Source organism: Haemaphysalis longicornis, unplaced genomic scaffold (assembly GCF_048455015.1).
Source record: "Haemaphysalis longicornis isolate Haplotype H1 unplaced genomic scaffold, Haemaphysalis longicornis Haplotype H1 scaffold_3, whole genome shotgun sequence".
NCBI classification, from domain to species: Eukaryota; Metazoa; Arthropoda; class Arachnida; order Ixodida; family Ixodidae; genus Haemaphysalis; species Haemaphysalis longicornis.
In genome coordinates, this window is record NW_027526335.1 from 1,902,572 (window position 1) to 1,922,062 (window position 19,491).

Genomic DNA, 19,491 nt, shown 5'->3' on the forward strand with positions numbered 1-19,491 from the left:
GCTAGCGCTACGCTTCAAGTTCAAGCGTTGCGATCCTGCATATTATGTGCTGAAAGCATAGGCTGAAAGTGCTGAAAGTGCTGTAAGTGTGAAATACGGGGTGTAAGCTAACGCCCTACACCATGGCCGATGTAAGTTGATTATGCGCTGTAACGGCTGTAATATGCCACTGATCAAAGTTGCGCAGAAATTGGCTTCGTGGATTGCACCGCGAGGCTGGCGCAACTGGCGCAACCGAAGTCGCAAAAGCGTTGCATGAGCTTCTGTGGGAGAAGTATGATTCCTTTTTAAAGCGAATGTCAGGCGCTAATGAAGTTAAGTTACGGCCGAGTAACTTCGGTTTTGAATTACGAAGTCAGACCTTTCGAGGCTGTTTTGGACTTACGTTGGCGACAAGCGATGCTTTTGCTTAGGAAAGTATTTTTTATTTCGTTTTACACCCGCGCCCCCTTATTTTGCGTGTGTGTGACGTAAAGAAGCGCGTCATAAGTAATTTTCGTGTTGCGGTGGTGCCCTCTAACAGTAGGCATAGAAACTACTGCGCAAATGGTCAACACTTAGCCACATAATCTTAACCGGTGGTAATAAGCGCTTCCAGTTTGCTTGCTTACTATTATAATATTTTGACTGCGTCATATTAAGGTGCACCTGACCAAAACTGGACCAATGGTGAATGAAAGTGGTAGCGTGGTAGCCCTTTTAGCAATATTTATACGTGGGAGTCCGCGTTTTTACAATAAACTGTTAGCCTCTAGTTGGTTAGTTTCTTGATGTCGCTCAATACCTGAGCAAAAAATTGTACTATGTTACGTATTGAGAGAGTAGCCCGTATCCGCAGTTGCGTATTGGCAGATGTCCCGACGTTGGGCCTGAAGTTACGCTTTGAGCGCATTGAGGTCCAGCGATGTGAACAGGTATCCGGCGCTTGACGTACAGTGAGGCTCAATGAGGCTCACCTGACAACAAGTTTAATGAGGTACTTCAGTGCAACGTGTTGGTGGGATAGTTGGTGGCAGACAGTGGCAGTGGCAGACAAGACAGGCGCCTGCCTAGTCTGCCACCGTCCTCATCTTATTTGCGCTGAGCCTCCCAGTAAGTATAATGAGAATCTTACTACATACCGGTGCTACAGGGTGTTACGACGATAATTGGGACACTTTTTTTTAGCAAACCGCGGCTCGTTTCGCGCTCAAACGTCACACGAAGGTCGCATTTTGTAATCTATTTTGTTTGACACTGGGAACAACGACGGTACTTACTTGTTTATTCTGAAAATAAATAAAAACTATTTTCTCCTATGGGAAATTGGCGGCCAAATTGGACGTGCGAGCCAGTGCAAGCTGATCTCGAAATGAGGGTGTCACCTGGGGTATGCAGAGCGAAACGGACGATGGGGATTCCCAATAAGGAGGACCCAAATGGGGCGGCAGACTATCAGAAAATGTGAAAAAAGGTTTTCTGATCGTCTGCTCCCTCATTTGGCTCCTTCCACGGTAGCAAGGCGCCAAATCAGTAGCAGACGATCAGAAAATGTGAAAGCAGGTGAGAAAACAAATCCAGTGTTTATTGGCAATGATGAACCTTGGGCATATTTTACTATAATTGGTATCAGCTGTTATGAAACTATTTGTGATTATCGTAAACTAGGGACAAAAGAGATTTTCTGATCGTCAGCTACACCATTTGGCTCCTTCCAAGTGTGAATCCCCATCGTCCATTTCGCTCTGCGTACCCCTGAGGTTAGCTTACATGCTAGCTCGCACGTCCAAATTGGCCGCCGATTTCCCAAGGCAAAAATCGTTCTACTTTCAGAATAAACAAGTCAGTACCGTCGTCCTTCCTGGTGTCAAACAAAATAGACCACAAAATGCGACCTTTGTTTGAAGTCTGAGCGCGAACAGAGCGGTGGTTTGCTCAGGAAAAAAAATTTAGTCTTAATTATCGTCGTAACATCCTGCATTGGCCAATATTTACGACCTGGGTTATTTTTATTATTATTTCGGTGTGAGGTACCCATAAAGCAGGAGATATCCACAAAGTTGTTTTAGCCAATGCTTTCCCTATGACTGCATTTCATGCGAGTCCCACAATTCACCCAATGTGACCAAGGTGATATACTTGACGCATATTCTCGCTGATGCTGGAGCCAGAGACCAACGCCGCCAACTGTGCGTGTGTCTGTCGTGTCAATACCAGTGGCAGAATATTAATGTACAGTACCCCTGAACAATCCAAAAACAGACACTGACACCTTCATGCATGAGCACACTGTGCAGCTGAGACGTGGACGAGAGACGCCAGTAATTACCGTCCGCAACTTGTCAAACACGGCATCGACAGTCTCGGCTGCTGCTCGTGTGCCGCCGTCACACGGCTCGTTTTGATGCCAACGTGCTCGCGTCGCAGCAGCAGCAGTGAAGGCCATCTACACCACTGTGTTGCTGCAGTTTTTGGCCAAATTGCCCGATTTCGACGCACTGCTTCGTACTTTGGGAGGGAAAAGTGCAGATTTTTCAATGAGGCTACAAGATTAGTCGAGTCTAGCAAAATTTGCACAACGTAGGCTTTGGACTTGGAAAGTTGACCCTGTTTTTTTTTTCAATACACTGACAAGTAGTAATTGTATGATGAACCTTGACCTTTGTGATGCCGCCTTGCTGCCATGTTTAATGCTTCCAGTAAAAGTCTCCCTTCATTCTGACCTTTAACACTTTTCCGTGCAATTGCAGGAACTGAAAAAGCACCTTATGCAACTGATGTCAAGGTGAGGTAATCTTTTGTCGAGGAATTGACAGCTTTTTACTGCCAGTGTCTGCCAAAATGAAGCAACCCAAATGGACCAGTATGCAAGAAAAAAAAAATGCTGCCCTGTAAACTCTGATAAAAGGAAGCGATTCCCAAGTTTTCTTTCTGAATCAAGCCTAACCTTATGTAGCCAGTATATTTATTTTCCTTTACTCAGAGTGCACTTCTTTCATTGTTTAATTTTCTCATACATAATGTGAGCTGGCTTAACCTCGGCGGTACCTATGTCTTGTATAAAACAAAATAAAAGAGTAGCGGTAGGATGTCCCGTGGCCCCTGCTGTCAAAATCCCACAACAGGTGAAAAGATTAGGGCAACCACAACTCTGCCTCGGTGTACAGGTGTACCCCCAACCCTGTTTGCCCAATTAGTGAATTTAAGGAGAGCTAGCGTAGTTTAAAGTTTAAAAATGTTTGTATGAAGTAAGAGCAAAATTAAAAAAAAATGAAGTGCAACGTATTCTTAAACATGGCTTTCCACGTTTTCTATAAACAAGACTGCTACCCTTTTTCCCTAATGCCATTGGAAGTTGTGGTGTTTATTTCAGCAATATATACGCATGTAACTCATAACTGTTCAGCAGCAAATCATGAAATAAGAGCCAATATATCCTTCTAGTGTACGCAGCGCTTCCTTGGCTACTGCAGGTGCGATCTTGTGATGGCATCAGGCGAGCGGTAGCCACGCCCACGCACCGCCGCGTCAGAGATGAAAAAGAGCGCTCCCCAAAGGGCCACGCAAACCACTTTGTAAAGGAAAGGAGTTAATTAAAATCAAGTTTGTTCAGTTGAGCCAACAGGCTCAATATAAATAGCACTAGTATGAAAAGCCACATAGAGCCAGCCTATACACTGATTCAAATGCCTTCCGGCAAAATACCATGCTCATCACAAGGACGTGTCTCGTTATGGCATCTTCAAAATGCTTGCGTGTCAAAATGGTTTCTTTTTTTTTCCTTTTTTTCCCCTTTTTGGAACTAGGGTCCAAGGCCTTCAGGCCATTGTGTTCACGGATCGAGATGGCGTTCCTATAATAAAAGGTAAACGGATCAACGTCTTGCAATATACAAATCTTGTTAGACCTGAGTAGTGGCAGAAGGTCTCTTTTATTTGCCTGCTCAGAGCAGTTCTTTGCCGGTCCAAAGCAGCCCCGCCATAGGATATCTATGGCGGGAGCAGTTTTGTCTGCCCAGGAACTGCTTAAGGCTGCTCTGTGCAGTCAAATAAAAGAGACCAATAATTTAGTAGCTATTGTCCCCAGCTGACTATATCATCATCTGCAGCGGCATCGGTTGCGGATGGCTTGCGGGGCACTGCCTGGCAACATTGTTATCTAAAATAGGTACTACAGTTAAACCTGGATGTAATGAGCCTCTACGTAACGAAGTCCTGGATTTAACAATGTTTTCCGATTCCCCATTTCCAGCCCCCCTGAAACCGGTGTGTTTGCACCCTCTATGCAGCGAAGGTGTGCAACACTGATGGGCCACTGCTTTTTGCACTTTTTCTGAGAATCGGCTGAAGAAGTGCACCATTTTGGCGAACTTCGCCCGCAACACAAAGCACCATTCGTGTCCAGTGCGAGTGTGGTGTCGGTCAGGTGCGAGGCCCGCCTGTCTGTGTGTAGTCGCGCGTCTACGCTTCTTTCTGGGGTGATGAGTTCTGCTGGCACAAAACGAAAAGTTTTCTCTTTTCAAGACAAGCTCGTGATTTCAGGTGCCGTCTCCACCGGCAAGAAAGGTCAACGTTGCTATCCGGTGAAGTATTCGAGCTAGTAACTTCTCTAAAAGTTTGAGTGGGGCAAATAGCATCAAGTTCGCGATAAGGCGCACTTTCAGCATGCGTTTGGTCCTTGAAACTGTTTAGAGCACCGAAGAGTGTGAAAAGGCAAAATTTACACTTCAGTTACGTTTGTGAATACAGGGATAAGTGAACTTGATTCTTTGGAGCGCCGCGTACTGAATAACTGTGGGAAAGCAGAAGGCGCAAAGCACACATTTTTTTCACTGTGAAATAAATTTTGAAAGGGAGAGTTCACTACATGATCTCTGGTATTTTGATTAGTTTCTGCTTCATTTACAAGAGCCTTAACTTGAAACCTGCGTGTTACGAAAAATTACGAATTTTTATCAACCTCATTACATCCAGGTCTAACTGTATAGTGATAAACTGAAATACAAACAATGGTTTTCAGTACATGCTGTGCTCCCTGCAGGTGACAGGCCATGTGTGCGCAGCAGGCATGAGGTTGGGAAAGCCCTATTCTCGCTGCACAGGCGGAGCCCCTCGCTTCGAATGCGGACCATATACTGAGAACCACGCGTGCTGTTGTACGCATTTCAATTGATCATAATAGTACATGTTTACTCTTGGCACCGTGCAGAGTGTTTGTTAAATGTAGCGGTAGGCTGTGCCCTGTGCCTATTGACTAGCCTAGAACAATGAAGCCACCCTTATTTATGCAAACAATGTGCAAGATGGATTAAAAAAACTTTTTTGCAATAAAACAAGATCATGGGACTTACAACACCACCTCTAGTCCTAAGGAGGCTGAACGGTGAGCTTCTTTCAGCAGTCCTGCTAGATTCTAATAGCGAGCGGGTTCTACGCAAACCTGCAGTAGATGGTGCTTAGAGTATAGGGCACGTGCGTGGGCTGCACTTCTGCCCAAACGGGATGTCACCACTGCCTGTGCATGTCGGAGCGGGGATAGCAGCAGCCTGCGGCAGCACTCCCTCTCCCCTTGCTGGGCAGTGTCCGCAAGTGGGGCTGCAAACAGCAGTGGAAGGGGAGCAAACATTCGCTGTACAGAAAATAAACTGCAGCGCTGATCTCGTACAGGAAGGTGTGCGTGTAAGGGATGGGGCTTGCCAGGTGCAAGCCGTTTCTCTTGGTGGAGGAACAATCGCTCGACTCTTTAGTGTCACCGTCCAATGGCGTGGAGGAGTTGCATAAACGTTTCCAGCGTGTAGCCATATAGCTTAGCTGCGTGCACGCAACACAAACAATATTGCCTGCTGGTGTTGTTTACTAGCACATGTGCTGAATTAACACACATGCCACACGTAAGGCCTTTGGTGGCAGAATCAGCTATATTATGTGAGACACCATGTTTGGCAAAGTTCAGCTACCAGGGCCGCTAAGCGCAGCTTGGGGTATTGATTGCCTGTGTGCTTTCTTTTTGCGTTCGAAAATGTGTTTTTCTGTTTTGTTTTTTTTCTTCTTAGAATAGGATGTTAAGTTAAAGCAGTATTGGACGCCCGGGTCGAGTAAGAACCCCATCTAAGAAAAGCTTTAAAGCCACATTGCTCCCATGACTAGTTTAATGGCATGCTGGGCCACATGAAAGTTCAGCATGGTTGGCTCTGTTGAAGTGCTGTGGGCTAAGTAGCAAGGCTATGCTGGGGTTGGCAGTTTTGACATTTTTACGACACTGGCTCACGGGCATACCTCGGCAATACTGGGCACCGCTCACTCACACTCAGTGGCGTAACTAAGGGGGTACAAGTGCCCCGGGCGCCACTTGAGAGGGGGCACCGAGCAGAGTCCCCTCAACAAGTGCCCAAGGGAAAAAAAAAATTACGCCCATCTTCCGGCGAGGGAACCCTGATGTGATGCGACGCATCAGGGGGGAGCGTTTGGACTGACGCTGGTATTGGATTGCGTCAGTCCACTCGCTGAAGGGACTGTCGCTTCCATCACGTCTTCATCGGAAGATCTTGCACGGAGGTATCGTCAAGCAAAGTCAAGTCAAGGGCGAGAGCGAGCGCTGGACTGATCCGGCGCCGTGCACTCCCCCGCTTATATTCCCGCTTTTGAAAGGAGAGGAGCCGAGGGGGAGAGTCGTGCGCATGCGCACACATGCGTGCACCCAGAGCAGCGAAGCGCACACGCGCAACTGTTGTTATGATAACGAAATGGAGTGAGAGTGTTGCGCACAGCTGTCGGAGAGCAGAATGGAGGAGAGTTGTGCATGTGCAGTGAGCGTGCGGACAACGGCGCGACAACGACAATGGAGGGACATGCCCCCGAGCAAGAGATGCGTCGCATCTAAAAAGCAGCAGCGGGGCGTCACTGCCGCAAAAGTCCCTGTTGAGAGCGCCAGAATGGGCTTGTTGGCACGGCCTTGCAGCAAAAGAAGAGGGCTAATGAAAACAAGGACGACAAGTGGGCGTCACACATGGGGCGCAATGTCGGATAACACACACGGGGCGCTAGCGCCCCACGCACCTCCCGGCATAGCGCCCCGTATATGTCCCCCTCTGTCCGTCCTTGCCTTCCTCAGGACTATTCATTTGCTACAATGTGGCTGTTCAAGTAGTTTCTTTTCTTACTGCTTTCCTTGTCACGAAGGGGCGCCATCCATTTGTGTGAATACTTAGGTACGGAGTCCAGGCAGCAACCCCAGATGATATCCAGTGTGTGTGCGTGCTGCATTTATGCATGTGCTTTCTGTTTTCGTTTGTATTCCAGAAGCGGGCGGTCGGGCGGGTGGCGCTCTTAAAATTTGCACCCTTGCAATTAGATTAATCCTTTTCAGGTATTCTTACAAGGCGAGGTGAACCACGCGCAGTAGATTTTAGGGATCCTCTTTTATATTCACTCCGAAGCATTATAGTCGTGTTCGATCAAAAACTATACCCGCCACGAATGCTCAGTGGAAAGCGTTGCGCTCCTGAGCTTGCGCGGTTGCGTTCTATTTCCTGCCGCAGCCCCGAGCTAGCACATCAGGATGGCTAGGTTCCGATGTCTCACCCTTTGAAAGACGCTCCTCGCCGTTTTGTTTCTGCCGACTCACAGCCGGGCTACAGCGGCGGCGTCCGCCGCTCTAGCCCGGCCGTGGCAGACGCTGCTGCGTTCGTGATGCCGCCCCCGCGAATTTTAGGTAACGGCTGGCAGAATCTCTTGTTTCACTGTTTGTAGAGCCACGTGTGTGAATCCAAGTGACGTAGCATGGGCAATTGTTGTGTGGGTGTCATTTAAAGCTTTGCTTCCCAACCACCTTCACACAGCGTGGATTGGAGTCATTTTTTTTCTTGGCAACTTGCTGACGATGAGCATCAGCAGTGGCATCACAAACGGCAGCGATATGCGACGAGGAGACAACAGGTATTGCCGGGATGAGTATTTTAACGCATCATTAGCATTAATAAAAAAAACGGGCATAGTATGCAGATATGAAGTTTGAAATAAATCGTTTGAGCAATACATTTCATAGTTCTATTTTATGTAAAGCGAAACGAAAATCGGTGACCGACAAGGTCCATTTCTTCTTTCACTTTTCTTTCGAATTTTGTGGACTTCAGCGTATATAGTACGATGAATACATATTCTAAGATGGCTACCGTCCACTGTAGCGAACAATCAATCAAAAAATCCCTCATTCGCTTTCCCAAAACAGCCAGATGGCCTTTTTTCAACATATTGACGACGATAATAATAATAGTAATAGTAACAATAATAGTAATAATAATAACAATAATCACTATCATTGTTATCATGAGGGGCACAAAAATATATTTGCCATGGGCGCCATCTTATCTAGTTACGCCACTGTTCACACTCGCACAGAAAAATATATTTTTCCTCACGCACTCACTCACATTCACGCTCACCAGTTGCCCTCACCACTCTCACTCACTCGTACTCATGCTTACTGCGCACCCTCCACCACTCGCACTCACTTGCGCTCGCGCTCACCGCTCGTCATCCCCACTCGCACTCGCTCATGCTTGCGCTCACCACTCGTCGTCTACTCTTGCACACGAGTGTTTACAGCAGACCCCCCACGAGTCATGAAACCCAACAGTGCTAGTGCGTTACGGCATCAGAAGGCCATTCAAACCATATTCGTAAATCAACACGCCACCAGAGAAATAAATGTTCTAGGGTGCCCCATAGCAGGAGCTCAGTGACGACATATTTCCGAAGCAAAAGCAATCCCTCCATTAACAACCATCGCAGTGAGCAGCTGCTGCGACGAGTAGCCAACGGCGAGTACCGGCGCAATAGTTGGCGCTCACCTTGCAAATGACGCGAGTAGCGCGAGTGGTGAGCGGGGCTCAGGGCGAGTGGCACTCACACTCGTGATTGGTGAGTGGGGCTCCCCGCGAGCTGCTCTCGCACTCACAAGTGGTGAGTGGGGCTCACCACGAGTGGCGCTTGCACTCCGAGTGGTGAGCGCGGCTCGCACTCACTCGCACTCACACTCGCCAGGCCAAAATGATGCGAGGCTCACTCACCACTCACTCGTGAGTGATGAGGGGGGCGGGTGAGTGCACTCGTGAGGGAGCCTGCCGACCTATGCTCATAGGTAACTTGGTACGTCTCGTAAGTATTCTTATTGTCTTGCGCTGGTGTTGTACTTCATCAGCTGGACAGCTGGTGCTGCAAGAGGAAGCTGGGGTCGCATAGCTGTCTTGCCCTTTGTTGGTTGGCCTGGTGGCTCCTAACATGCTGCGTGCTGTCACGCATGCAGTGTTACGTACAGGCCAGGTCGAGTAGGGCTACAGTGGGGCTTTTTAGTTGCGTTTTGCTAGGCCTTGTGGTTGCTGGCTTAGTTTGCCTTACGTGCACGTTGTGCTGGATGCAGCTGCCACGGACGGTGCTCCTGAGCATGCCCTGAAGCCTGGCTTCCTGGCCACAGTGGGCATGGCCGTATCCCAAGGCAACAAGCTGGGCCTGGGAAAGTGCAACAAGATGGTCTCCGCTTACAGCAACTACCAGGTACGGGCGTGCACTTGCTGCTCCCCCTCAGCCCCACTTGGCCAGCAAACGTTTACCATTATTGTGCCGGCCCAATCACTTGAGATGCTCTTTGCAGTGAAGATCTGTTGAATCAGTGGGAGCACAAAAGTCGAGTGTTCTTGTTTCCGGACATCCTTTTTTTCCCCGCCATTTCTCTAGTGCAAAACGACAGGGGCTTTTTCTGTTGTGTTTTCAGGTGATCAGCTTCAACAGGCATCCTGTGACCATTATTCTTGTTGCTAGCAGTGGAGCAAACACTGGTAAGAAGCTGCTTTGATTCTTTAAACATAGCTTATGAAAAGGCCTTGACATTGTATAGGGAGTTACAGGAGCAATTTCATTGACCCTGTCTTTTTAACATGGAGGTACCACTACGAAGCTATTTACAGATTTTAGCTTTTCAATCGAGAAATTCCTTTTGAATAAAAGACCATTATGATATGTTAGTTACTCCAAACTCTTAAGAAAAAAGAAAAGGCTGTCAGAAAAAATTGGCTCCAATCCACACTGTGAAGGTAGTTGGAAAGCAAAGCTTTAAACGACAGCCACAACAATAGCCCATGCGACGTCACTTGAATTCACACACTTGGCTCTACAAAGGAAGAAACCAGAGGCTCTGCCAGCCGTTGCCTGGAATTCGTGGGGGCGGCGTCTCAAACACAGCAGCGTTGGGCACGGCAGGCTAGAGCGGTGGACGCTGTAGTCCCCAGCCGTGTGTCGGCGGAAAGAGAGCGGAGAGGAACGCCTTTCGAGGGGTGAGACAGCCTGATGTGCTAGCTCGGGGCTACGCCACCGCGGGACACAAGCGCAGACACCGAAACAATTTGGCATGTGAGCTTAGTGATGCCCATTTATACCGATTTAAACTGGTTAGTTTAGCAAGTTGGAGAATTGCGAGAAAGCGGAGGGTACTTTTATAATCGCTATTAACATCGGATCCAGTTGCGCCTTTCTAATTTTGTAATACGTCTTAAAACACAATCGAATTGGTGTTCACCAATTTAGAAAACGGAGTCCCATTCGTGGCAAGCGGTGCGCAAAGGGTAGTGTTTCTCTAGCGGCCAGATGCCTGTATGTGGTCTCTTTATTTTGTTTTCCCGCCCTGCAAACCAATCCCTAACGTATCTTTGCCTACGCTCGCTTAATTCCTTTGGGACCAGCTTACCCAGCAGGTGGTGTCGAAAAAGTCAATCCAGCCGTGCGAAGAAAGCGCGCAGTGGATGCAAAGCAGGGCCCAAAACAGCTGTCGCTAAAGCAGACGACAAAGCTGTCCCGCCAATGCGCCCGCCGATGCACCCGCTGGTGCGAGCAGTCACCTGCATGCGGGGAGCCCTATTGGCGCGCCATTTACACTGTGCTCTGTGCGTGAAGAGCCGGGTTGGCAGTTTCTCGTCCCGCACGCCATGAAAGAACCGTGGCAGGTAGAGGTAGAGAGCTGTGCGTTAATTAGTGTATGGTAGTGTCCTTACTGGGCATTCACAGAGCTACTCACCTCGACGTAACAGAATAAGCACAGCGCTTTTTAGCTACTTAAGCTTAGCGAAGTAGCATTGATAACATGAGGATTGAAAAAGGAGATTCAGGTTTTGTGCATGCAGGCTACACCTGGCCAACGTGGCGTAGTAGATGGCTACACATTAAGTTTGGCCTCCTGGGAACCTTTACTGTGTGCTAGTCTTGACACACAGGTGTTTCTGTATTTGCCTCCTTCAGGAAAGTGGCTACCGTGGCAAGAAATGAACTCTTGAACTCAACAGTGCAAAGCAATGTTTAACTTTTTGTCTCAGTAAAAGGAAAGGCGCCTGGCCGAATCCTGAACAAATCACTTGTTTGGCATTTAGAAATGCAGAACTCCTGTCTGAACTAGAACAAAAAAAAAAAACCTGGTGAAGCTTGCACAAAGTCACACAAGGCTCGAACCAAAGCAAAGCTGCAGAATTTCTTTCTACGTGAGCACTGAAGGACACATCACCACGCTTTTGACAAGTTTGAAATTGTTTATTTCCATGTTCCGTCGTCACTTTGCGCAGTGTTAGTAGTAGTCACCATCAGATGTGTCGATATCGTCATGTTCCTCATGCCTAACATGCGCGGCAGAGCTTGACAACAGTTGGGGCGCCGCCTGGAGCCCTGGTGGAGTTCAGTGAAGCAGGGGTTGCACCAGCTGTGGCGTTGTTGGTTCCTAGGCAGCGGGAGGCACTCCTCAATGTTTTCGCTTTTTTTCTCTATCTTTCCTTTTCTTTCTTTTTTTTTGTGCTAAAGCCACCGTGCGAACCAGGGATGCTGGGCGGTCGCCGCGAGGCATGCACTCATGAACACTCGGCATTTTCTTGGTATTCTTGGTATTCTTAACGCGTTACGCGTCATGTCCCACACACTAAGGGCAGCTGCAAGAGCTCCGCTGTTAAAATTTTCACTTTCAGTGTCCAAAAGACACAAATTAACCTGACATTCAATCGTGCTTTACTGCAAAGGACCTGACTTCCTTTGGTTAGAATTGGTCTCTGGCTACTAATTCCAATTTCAAAGAACTGGGGTGCTATTCCAGGAGGCCCGAGATTGAGCGGAACTTGGGAACTCTAGCAACGCCCACGTAACGTAATGGTAATATTTCAAGGTAGAGTTCAAGTGCTTTAAAAATGCAATTCATGCTATTTACTGATTATTGGGGTGCCGTAACCGGTCCAGGGTGGCGCTTTCCAAGGAGGCGCAACTAGAGCGTGGCGCATTTTTCACTGCGTTCTCTCGCTCCACTGCTGCACTGGTGGCTACTGGGGCCAAGCGAATCCAACTACATTACTTTATTGCTCTTTCATTTTATTAATCTCAATTTCACAACAAAGTTCATTTATTTTTTTTATTTTAGGCATTCTTACGAGCTTCTTGTTTGAAATTTGTGCCCTAAAAGCAGGTTCTGCCTATTTTTGCTGTCAGCGGCAGACAATGCAATCACATGACTAAGGCCGACTGGCGAAAAAAGAAAGCGGAGGATGGAAAAGTGCCACATTCAAAGTAATTGTTGCTTCGTGTTATCGAAACCCTCCGTCCGCTTTCAGCCCCGAAATTCCCCAGGGGCACTTTAGTCTGCTGGTGTGATTTGAAGGCGAAAGCTTGGCGGCACTTAAAGGGGCCCTGAAAGGCGTTTTGACCACACCAAATTAACTAGCACAATTGTTAGATTGGGTCGTCAACGTCAGCTGTGCCAAGTATTACTCTTTTACATGCAGCGGAAAGCTCACACTTTTGTTGCAAAGTTTGTCGCCCTTTTCTCACCCTTCCCTGCGTGTTTTTGGACGCCGCCATCTTCACATGTCTACATCATCGATTCCCAGATGTTCATCATGAGCTAGACATCCTGCTATTGGGCGGCTTTTTCACGCACTTCCGGCAAAGAGATGTGTCATCTGCTCAGCATCGGCTCACCGGCTGATCTGCCAGTGGAGTGCCGGAGTGCTTGGACATTTTACGACTATCCGAACAAGTGTAAACAAACGCTTAACCGTTTGTATTGAATGCAACACGGCCATAACACGACATGGATATTCTCTTAGCTGACTATGTTCCATAAACAAAGCGTTAAAGCCCCGTCACATTTCTTTCGTGCAATCGCAGAGAACACCCTGAGCCGAATGCCCGGGTTTGACGCATACATTTGATTCAACTTCAAAACAATCCAGAGATGCGTTTCGAACGAACACAGCGTCACAACATGCGTTGCAAGTCTGAACCGCGATTGATAGACGATTGGCTGCCTCCTCCTGCCCATCATAAATTCGGCACTCACCTCATGCACGGTTTGCCGGGACGAACAGCAAGTCACTTAACTCTGGCGCGCAATCCGAGAAGGCTTTTAGCCACGCACACTGCACATACCCCATGTGAGGTTGAGTCGTACGTCGCTCGAGATAGATAATCCAGACAATGGGAGGCACTATCCACCCGCAGATGTCGCATTTCATCGCAAAACAAACGCGCCCACAACACACACACCATCACCTCCTGTATTTTTACAATGCCAAACGCATCGCGCACTTCCCAGTGGGAGTGAGTGGTACGCCTGCAGTGCCCACATGTCGCGAGGTGGGGCCTCGAGCTTAACTGGGATCACGCAACCGTAACTGACTTCTGGAGCGGTTTGTGCCTTGTTGCCAAGGCAACCGATGTTTGAGATTGTCAAAGAAATGGCGCTCGCGCCAGCGCTAGAAAGCTCAGAGCCGCGACGAAGCAATGTTTTGCCAACGTTGCCGCTCTCCACCACGCGTCGCCCCAAGCTGAACTGGTCACATGATTGAAGCGCTGGGAAGGCTACCGATTGGGGGAGAGTGGCCAGAGTAGAAGGAGACGGCTTGGTTGGCCAGTCTGCGCTGATGAGGAACGAGCGCCCTTCCCGTGCGGCTGCGAGTCGCCGCTGATAAAAAGTCACGTGCCGCCGATAGCAACTGCATCAACGTACACCGTGAAAGGGCAAGGCCAGGCCGCACACATGCGGCCAGGCCTTTCGTTCGCTTTTCCAGCCTTGAGCGCAGTGCGGGTTCCATGGTGTCAACAAAGATGAAAAAGCCAAAAGAGCTTGCCCGTAGCAGACGGCAGTCTGAGGAGCACAATAGCGGAAGTACGTCATCATAGAGGGAAGGCTCGCACGCCGTCAACAGCGAAAAAAAAGTTGAAAGGAGGAGGAAATGCGGCGCGACGATAATGCGCGGTTTTTGATTTACGATTTATTAGCTAATGCTCATCGCTTTAACAAAATTCTTGCAGGAGGAGATTGCTAATACATTGCTTTATTTGGTTACATGTACATCCATGCATCGGCGGGAGGTATTTCAGGACCCCTTTAATAAAAACTGATACATTGTACTTGGGTTACTTATTAACTAGTACTGAGAATTGTACTTGCCATAATTCTTAACTGATATATTGCACTTGCGTATTTTTCCTCGCTTTTGTTTGACTTTTGGCATGAATTTCGGCATTACTTCAACCGGCTTCTTTTCTGCTATACCGTGTTTGTGTCAGCAAAAAGACTGGCACACAGCACAGCCACCCTATAATTTGGGCTCTGCACGGCTGGTGTGCACCTGTCCTTCTCTTGTGCCGTCATGCTCACGTGGCATGCATTATTTTACAACTTTTACTTTTCCAATTCACAGTTCTGTGAATTTTCAAAAAACGAGCCCCTATTGCACACACACCGGCTGACTGTCGACTGGGAGCGGTCGCTCGTGCGGTCGCTACCAACACTTCCATGGAAGGTGTCCGTCGCGTAAAACCACAGCGCACACAACACTTGCTCCTTGGCAGTCGTGGAGTGAAAGCCCCCCTCAGAGTTGTCACAAAGAGGGTTGGGTGCCAGATGGCTGCACAGCCAATGCATAGTACTTTCGAGAGATGAAAAAGGGCTTGAAATTCCTCCTCCGCTGAAAAAAAAACTTTGTCGGTAGAGATATATATGCCTGCTGCTGCGACCGTGAACAATGAACCACGCCACAGCAGCCGCCAACACGAGCGTCACGAGTTCAACTTGGCCGTGCACTACCTATCCTGACTTTCCTCCGAATTTTCGTGTCAATCACACACACCCAGCCCATTCGTGGGCGCGGCGTAGCGACCGAAGCCCCACCCAACCGTGGCTGCCATGGTGTCCACTTTGCCGATGGGGTAGCGTCGCAGCCATGAAGTCACTTTCATTTGATGCTGCGGTAACAAAGCTTAGCAGCAAACAATGAACGAACGAAGTCCCCAGGCCACTGTCAGTCAAATGCTGCCACACTCACGAGGGGGGATCGGTCCGAACGAACAGTTCACTCTATTCCGAGCGATAGGAGCGGCCAAGACGACAAGATTTTCCCATGGCAGCCGTATTCATACACAGCAAAAACACAATCGACGACAGACGACACACCTTCAATGTCTAAAACGTAGGCTTGTGCGAATATTCAGGAGCTTCGAATATTTGAACGAATATTACAGTATTCGAATTCGCTTCGACTCGAATTTAAAATTTCCGATATTTCGAAGTATTTGGGGTGAATCAAAACTGCGTTCAAGTTTCGGTTTCGTTAGGCAAGCCGCAGTGCCATTGACATCAGGCCTACATCTTGACTACATTTGGAGCCAAGACAAGCTAAGCCACATTCAGAACGTCGGCGTTGCGCGTGCGATTTTTTGACGTCCGCGTCGACTATTCCGCGCGCGCAGCAGCTTCTGCCTCGCTCAGAAAGAAAATGACGTGCGTCGAGTGGAAGGAGCTTGACGACTTGCGCCAATGGGGAGGCGCATGCCTCATGGCAGCAGTTTCGAAGTGCTCGAGACAGCCAGCTGGCTCCGTCAGAAATAGGCTTACCACCCCGGCAGATATTGCATGGGCGCTTTTACTAGCGGCGCGGATGATGTTTTGTAGAACTGTTTGCGCCCACATTATCAGCTCCTTTACCGCACAAGCAACTTCGTGCGTGCCTTGAGCGGCATTTTAGAGAGCACTTAGAAGCGGTCGCTCGAGCTCCCGACACCACTTTGCCGCCACCGGCTGCGCCGCGTGCAGCGTGTGGGTTTTTCCGCGGGAGCGTCAGCGCGCCTGTGACGCGCGCGGCATGTTTCCGCGAGCAGAAAACAACAGCCCGTTCGTTCCTGGAGAAAGAGCGACAAAGAGGGGACAGAGACCCGTACGTCGCTGTCGCTTGCTTGCTCGGCAGTCTGGCGCTTCAGCGGCTCAGTCATATCATCCGCCAGGCCGCGCAGGTCCGTTCGTAAAAGCCGAAATGTTTCCCATTGCAAACAATCCAATTTCGCCGGAACTTATCAGAAATTCGTATTATCCCAAAATTCGCATCACCCAGGAACGTATCGAGATTAGCCCAGAAGCTCAGTGTCTCAGTGACGGGAAGCTCAGTGACACCTGACAGCTATTCGAATTCGCTTCGAAAGTATTCGACCCCAAGGACTATTCGCTTCGAATTTGCTTCGAACTAAAATATTACTATTCGCACAAGCCTACTAAAACACACTTGTAAAATGTTGAAACACGTTCATGACACGCTAAATTGGGCGATGTCTGACACTACGCCCGCTGTCTGCACGTAAACAAAGCCGGTCATGCTTGACAGTTGGGAGAAGGGCGCGTTCCTTTTCCTACACTGAACTGCTTCGCTTACTTGATTTGGGCTTGCACTGAGCTGCACTGTAGCTGCCCTCAAACCACGTACAAAACACATTTCAGTAGAAGAACACCGAGGAAATCAGAGCCGCCCCGCTCTGCTTTTAGAATGCAGAGCTTTAAAAGAAGGCTGGGGCCAAGCCGGAGTTTTAAAAGTAATAGCGGGGTTATCCACTTAACGCAACGGATGCATATTGCAACTCCATTCTAGATGGCGCTGCACGCAGATGTTTCCACAATCCGTGCTTTTTCAACGTGAGTGACCTCAGCTGGGCTCGCTGATAATGCTAAAGCATGCTCCGCGCGGTTGTGCCAGTGTCGCTTGAGATTTATCGGATGCTGTACATACTATCACTGCTTTGTTAACTCGAGCAGCTGGAAACTCAGGAGCGAGCTATCTTGAGCCTTCTGGGATAGCGCCCCTGTCTGACTCTCTGCAAGGCCTCCTGTCTCAAGTGCGCTGCACTAGTGTGTCATAACAGCGGCTGTTAGTGCAAGAGACGCCGCGCAGTCATACGTACACACATGTACGTGCACTACCTGCATCAGTAAGGATCCACGGATCCTTATCTGCAAACGCCTGTGAGGCAATGGTGATTAGTTCTCCTAAACCAAAGAATGCTTCACATTTTACGGTAACCATCAGGAATGAAGTACACCTGTAATCTTTTCCCATGTATCATTGCTACTTTTATGTGTTGTTTAATATGTCATGCTTACCTTTAACTTTTTTAACTCAAACGATCACAGCCAACTCCTAGACGGCTTCCTTTTACCACGTTTATTTTTGTTTTTATGACGATTTTGCATGTTATTCTTATTAAATCATTAACACTTGTTGGGTTTCTGGATGTTATAAGTGAATTTTACAAGCTCGATAACATTAATCGTTCAGTTGTTCTGCCTTTTATTTTAGGCATGATGCTCAATCTTGAAGAGGAGCTGAACACCATTGCACAGACACTCAGAAGCGTTGTGGAAGCATTGTAGGCTCAGCTGAAAGGTGGGTTTGTAAAAGACTTTGGGGTGACTAAAATCTGCACACAGAGCTGCATCTGCACACAGGGGGGGTTATTTTCATTTTGCCTACTTCTGAGGGTGGTTCTTGAAGCCAAAATGCCATAAACATTATTTTTAGGCTCGGGGTGGCTTAAAACTTGCTTCTGAACTTGTTATGGCCTGCTTCACTTGTAATTGAAAATTCAGAGGCCTGTTAATGGGGCAATAAAATGAACGGAAACCCCTGTTGATACCTAGGTGCAATGGGCCAAGTTTCATAAAAATATGAAAATTTATATTTTTTGGAAGAGCTACTTGTCAGAGGTGGTACTTGTGAAGGCATGGTGTTTCAAAGTGCTTTGTACAACTGCGTTTAGGGGAATGTTGATCACCCAGGGCGGTATCAATGTATGCTTGATGAGGAATCGTGTTGCGCGTTGGAAGTCAGTTCCCTGGCTTTTATTTCTGCTTAGCCCTGTTTTAGTGAAAGTGGCCAGATGAACATGTGTACCATTCTATGTATAGAATGCCCATCCAATGTGCACAGGTTAAGTAAGGTGCCTTCAAAGCACTCAATAGGCTGGCCCCTTCCCCCATGCCCATTGAAGAAGGAGGTGTATGTGGTTAATGCATGCCCACAGCTATACATTCCATTTAGGTTGCCGAGAGCATTTTTAATGTAAAGGCATTAGTTAACTTGATAGGTCAAAGATCAGGCTTCATGCAAAGAATGGCACAGACACAAATCTTTATCGCAGCCTAGATGTCTGTATCGAAACTGCGCAAATACTACTTTCTGCACTGTCGATACAATTTCCACATGATTAAAACTGTGCAGCATGCCATCGGGTGACATTCACCAAAGCAGCACTTTGATTTGCAGACCGAGTTGGAGGGGTCCAAGTTCGAGGGCCCTGCTGGGAGCTTCCTCAGGGCAGCCCAGAGCTGGACACTGCGGCTGAAGGCACACGTGACGTTGTTGTGGCCCCGGATTCATTTCACACAGACAGACCAAAGGCTGTAATAGTCATCTTGCACCTGGCGGAGGAGCCAGTGCTGTGTTTGTATTTTTACAGTTGCCGATAAATGTTCTGTTGAGCGCCTTTTGAGTGCTGAGCTGTGTGCTGTGTCTGTGTTGGACCTTGGGTACCCCGTTTTGGAGAAGGGGCCACTGTTGTGTTTGCGACATGCATGGCTCGGCTTAATGAAGAAACCCCAGCACCAACTTGTTGGACAACAGGCGCGTCCATAGATGGAACGAGCGGCTTCTTGTTGACCTCACAATTGTTATTGTAGGTGGAGTGTGTACTGGGATCTCCCGAGGTGATTCGGTTGCAGGCACCTTCCACAAAGAGAGTAGCGGGGGAAATCTTGAGAAAGGGACCTCACATTGACAAGTAAATTTCGCGGAAGGCAGAGGTTGCGCCGCTCCACAGCGCAGCACTAATTGGCTCATGGTGGAAAGTTGGCAGCACTGTGAATGCAACGCAGTGTTTGTTGCTGCAGCCAGTCAGCTGTGGTAGTGGAGCCCGAGTGGATAGCACTTAAAAGGTAAATATAACAAAAGTGTGTAGTACTCGGTGGCGTAACTAGGGGTGGGCAGCGGACACAAGTGCCCCGGGCGCCACTTGGGAGGGGGCGCCGAGCCGAGTCCGCCCGCTGCCATTTTTCCGCCCGAGGGGAAAAATGGCAGCGGGGCTTCATTGAAGTCCACGTGTTTGCGAACTCTATGTAACGAATGAGTTTCAACGATTAATCTGGATGTAACGAATTCACTACGCTGATGGG

The 19,491-nt window shown here is 48.4% G+C and overlaps 1 protein-coding gene across 5 annotated transcripts; it reads left to right on the forward strand.

The window, feature by feature from the left end:
* The first annotated feature begins 5 nt into the window (after positions 1 to 5).
* Positions 6 to 18,812, forward strand: LOC144173840 (ragulator complex protein LAMTOR3-like). Of its 5 annotated transcripts, none has more exons than XM_077702110.1 (7): positions 6 to 131; positions 2,730 to 2,764; positions 3,786 to 3,844; positions 9,397 to 9,530; positions 9,748 to 9,811; positions 17,621 to 17,707; positions 18,587 to 18,812. In XM_077702110.1, exons 1-6 carry the CDS (start codon positions 123 to 125, stop codon positions 17,692 to 17,694), a joined length of 375 nt encoding a protein of 124 aa, XP_077558236.1. In that variant the 5' UTR covers positions 6 to 122; the 3' UTR covers positions 17,695 to 17,707; positions 18,587 to 18,812. The 5 variants fall into 5 exon arrangements, with proteins under 5 accessions (XP_077558236.1, XP_077558240.1, XP_077558238.1 ...); XM_077702112.1 differs by having other exon boundaries at positions 28 to 82; XM_077702111.1 differs by lacking the exon at positions 6 to 131 and adding an exon at positions 157 to 274.
* The last annotated feature ends 679 nt before the right edge of the window (positions 18,813 to 19,491 follow it).

Excerpts from the sequence above, each read along its gene's own strand:
- LOC144173840 (XM_077702110.1), top strand. Across the intron at positions 2,765-3,785 it reads CTTATGCAACTGATGTCAAG|GGTCCAAGGCCTTCAGGCCA; the intron begins GTGAGGTAATCT and ends TTTTGGAACTAG. Across the intron at positions 9,812-17,620 it reads TAGCAGTGGAGCAAACACTG|GCATGATGCTCAATCTTGAA; the intron begins GTAAGAAGCTGC and ends CTTTTATTTTAG.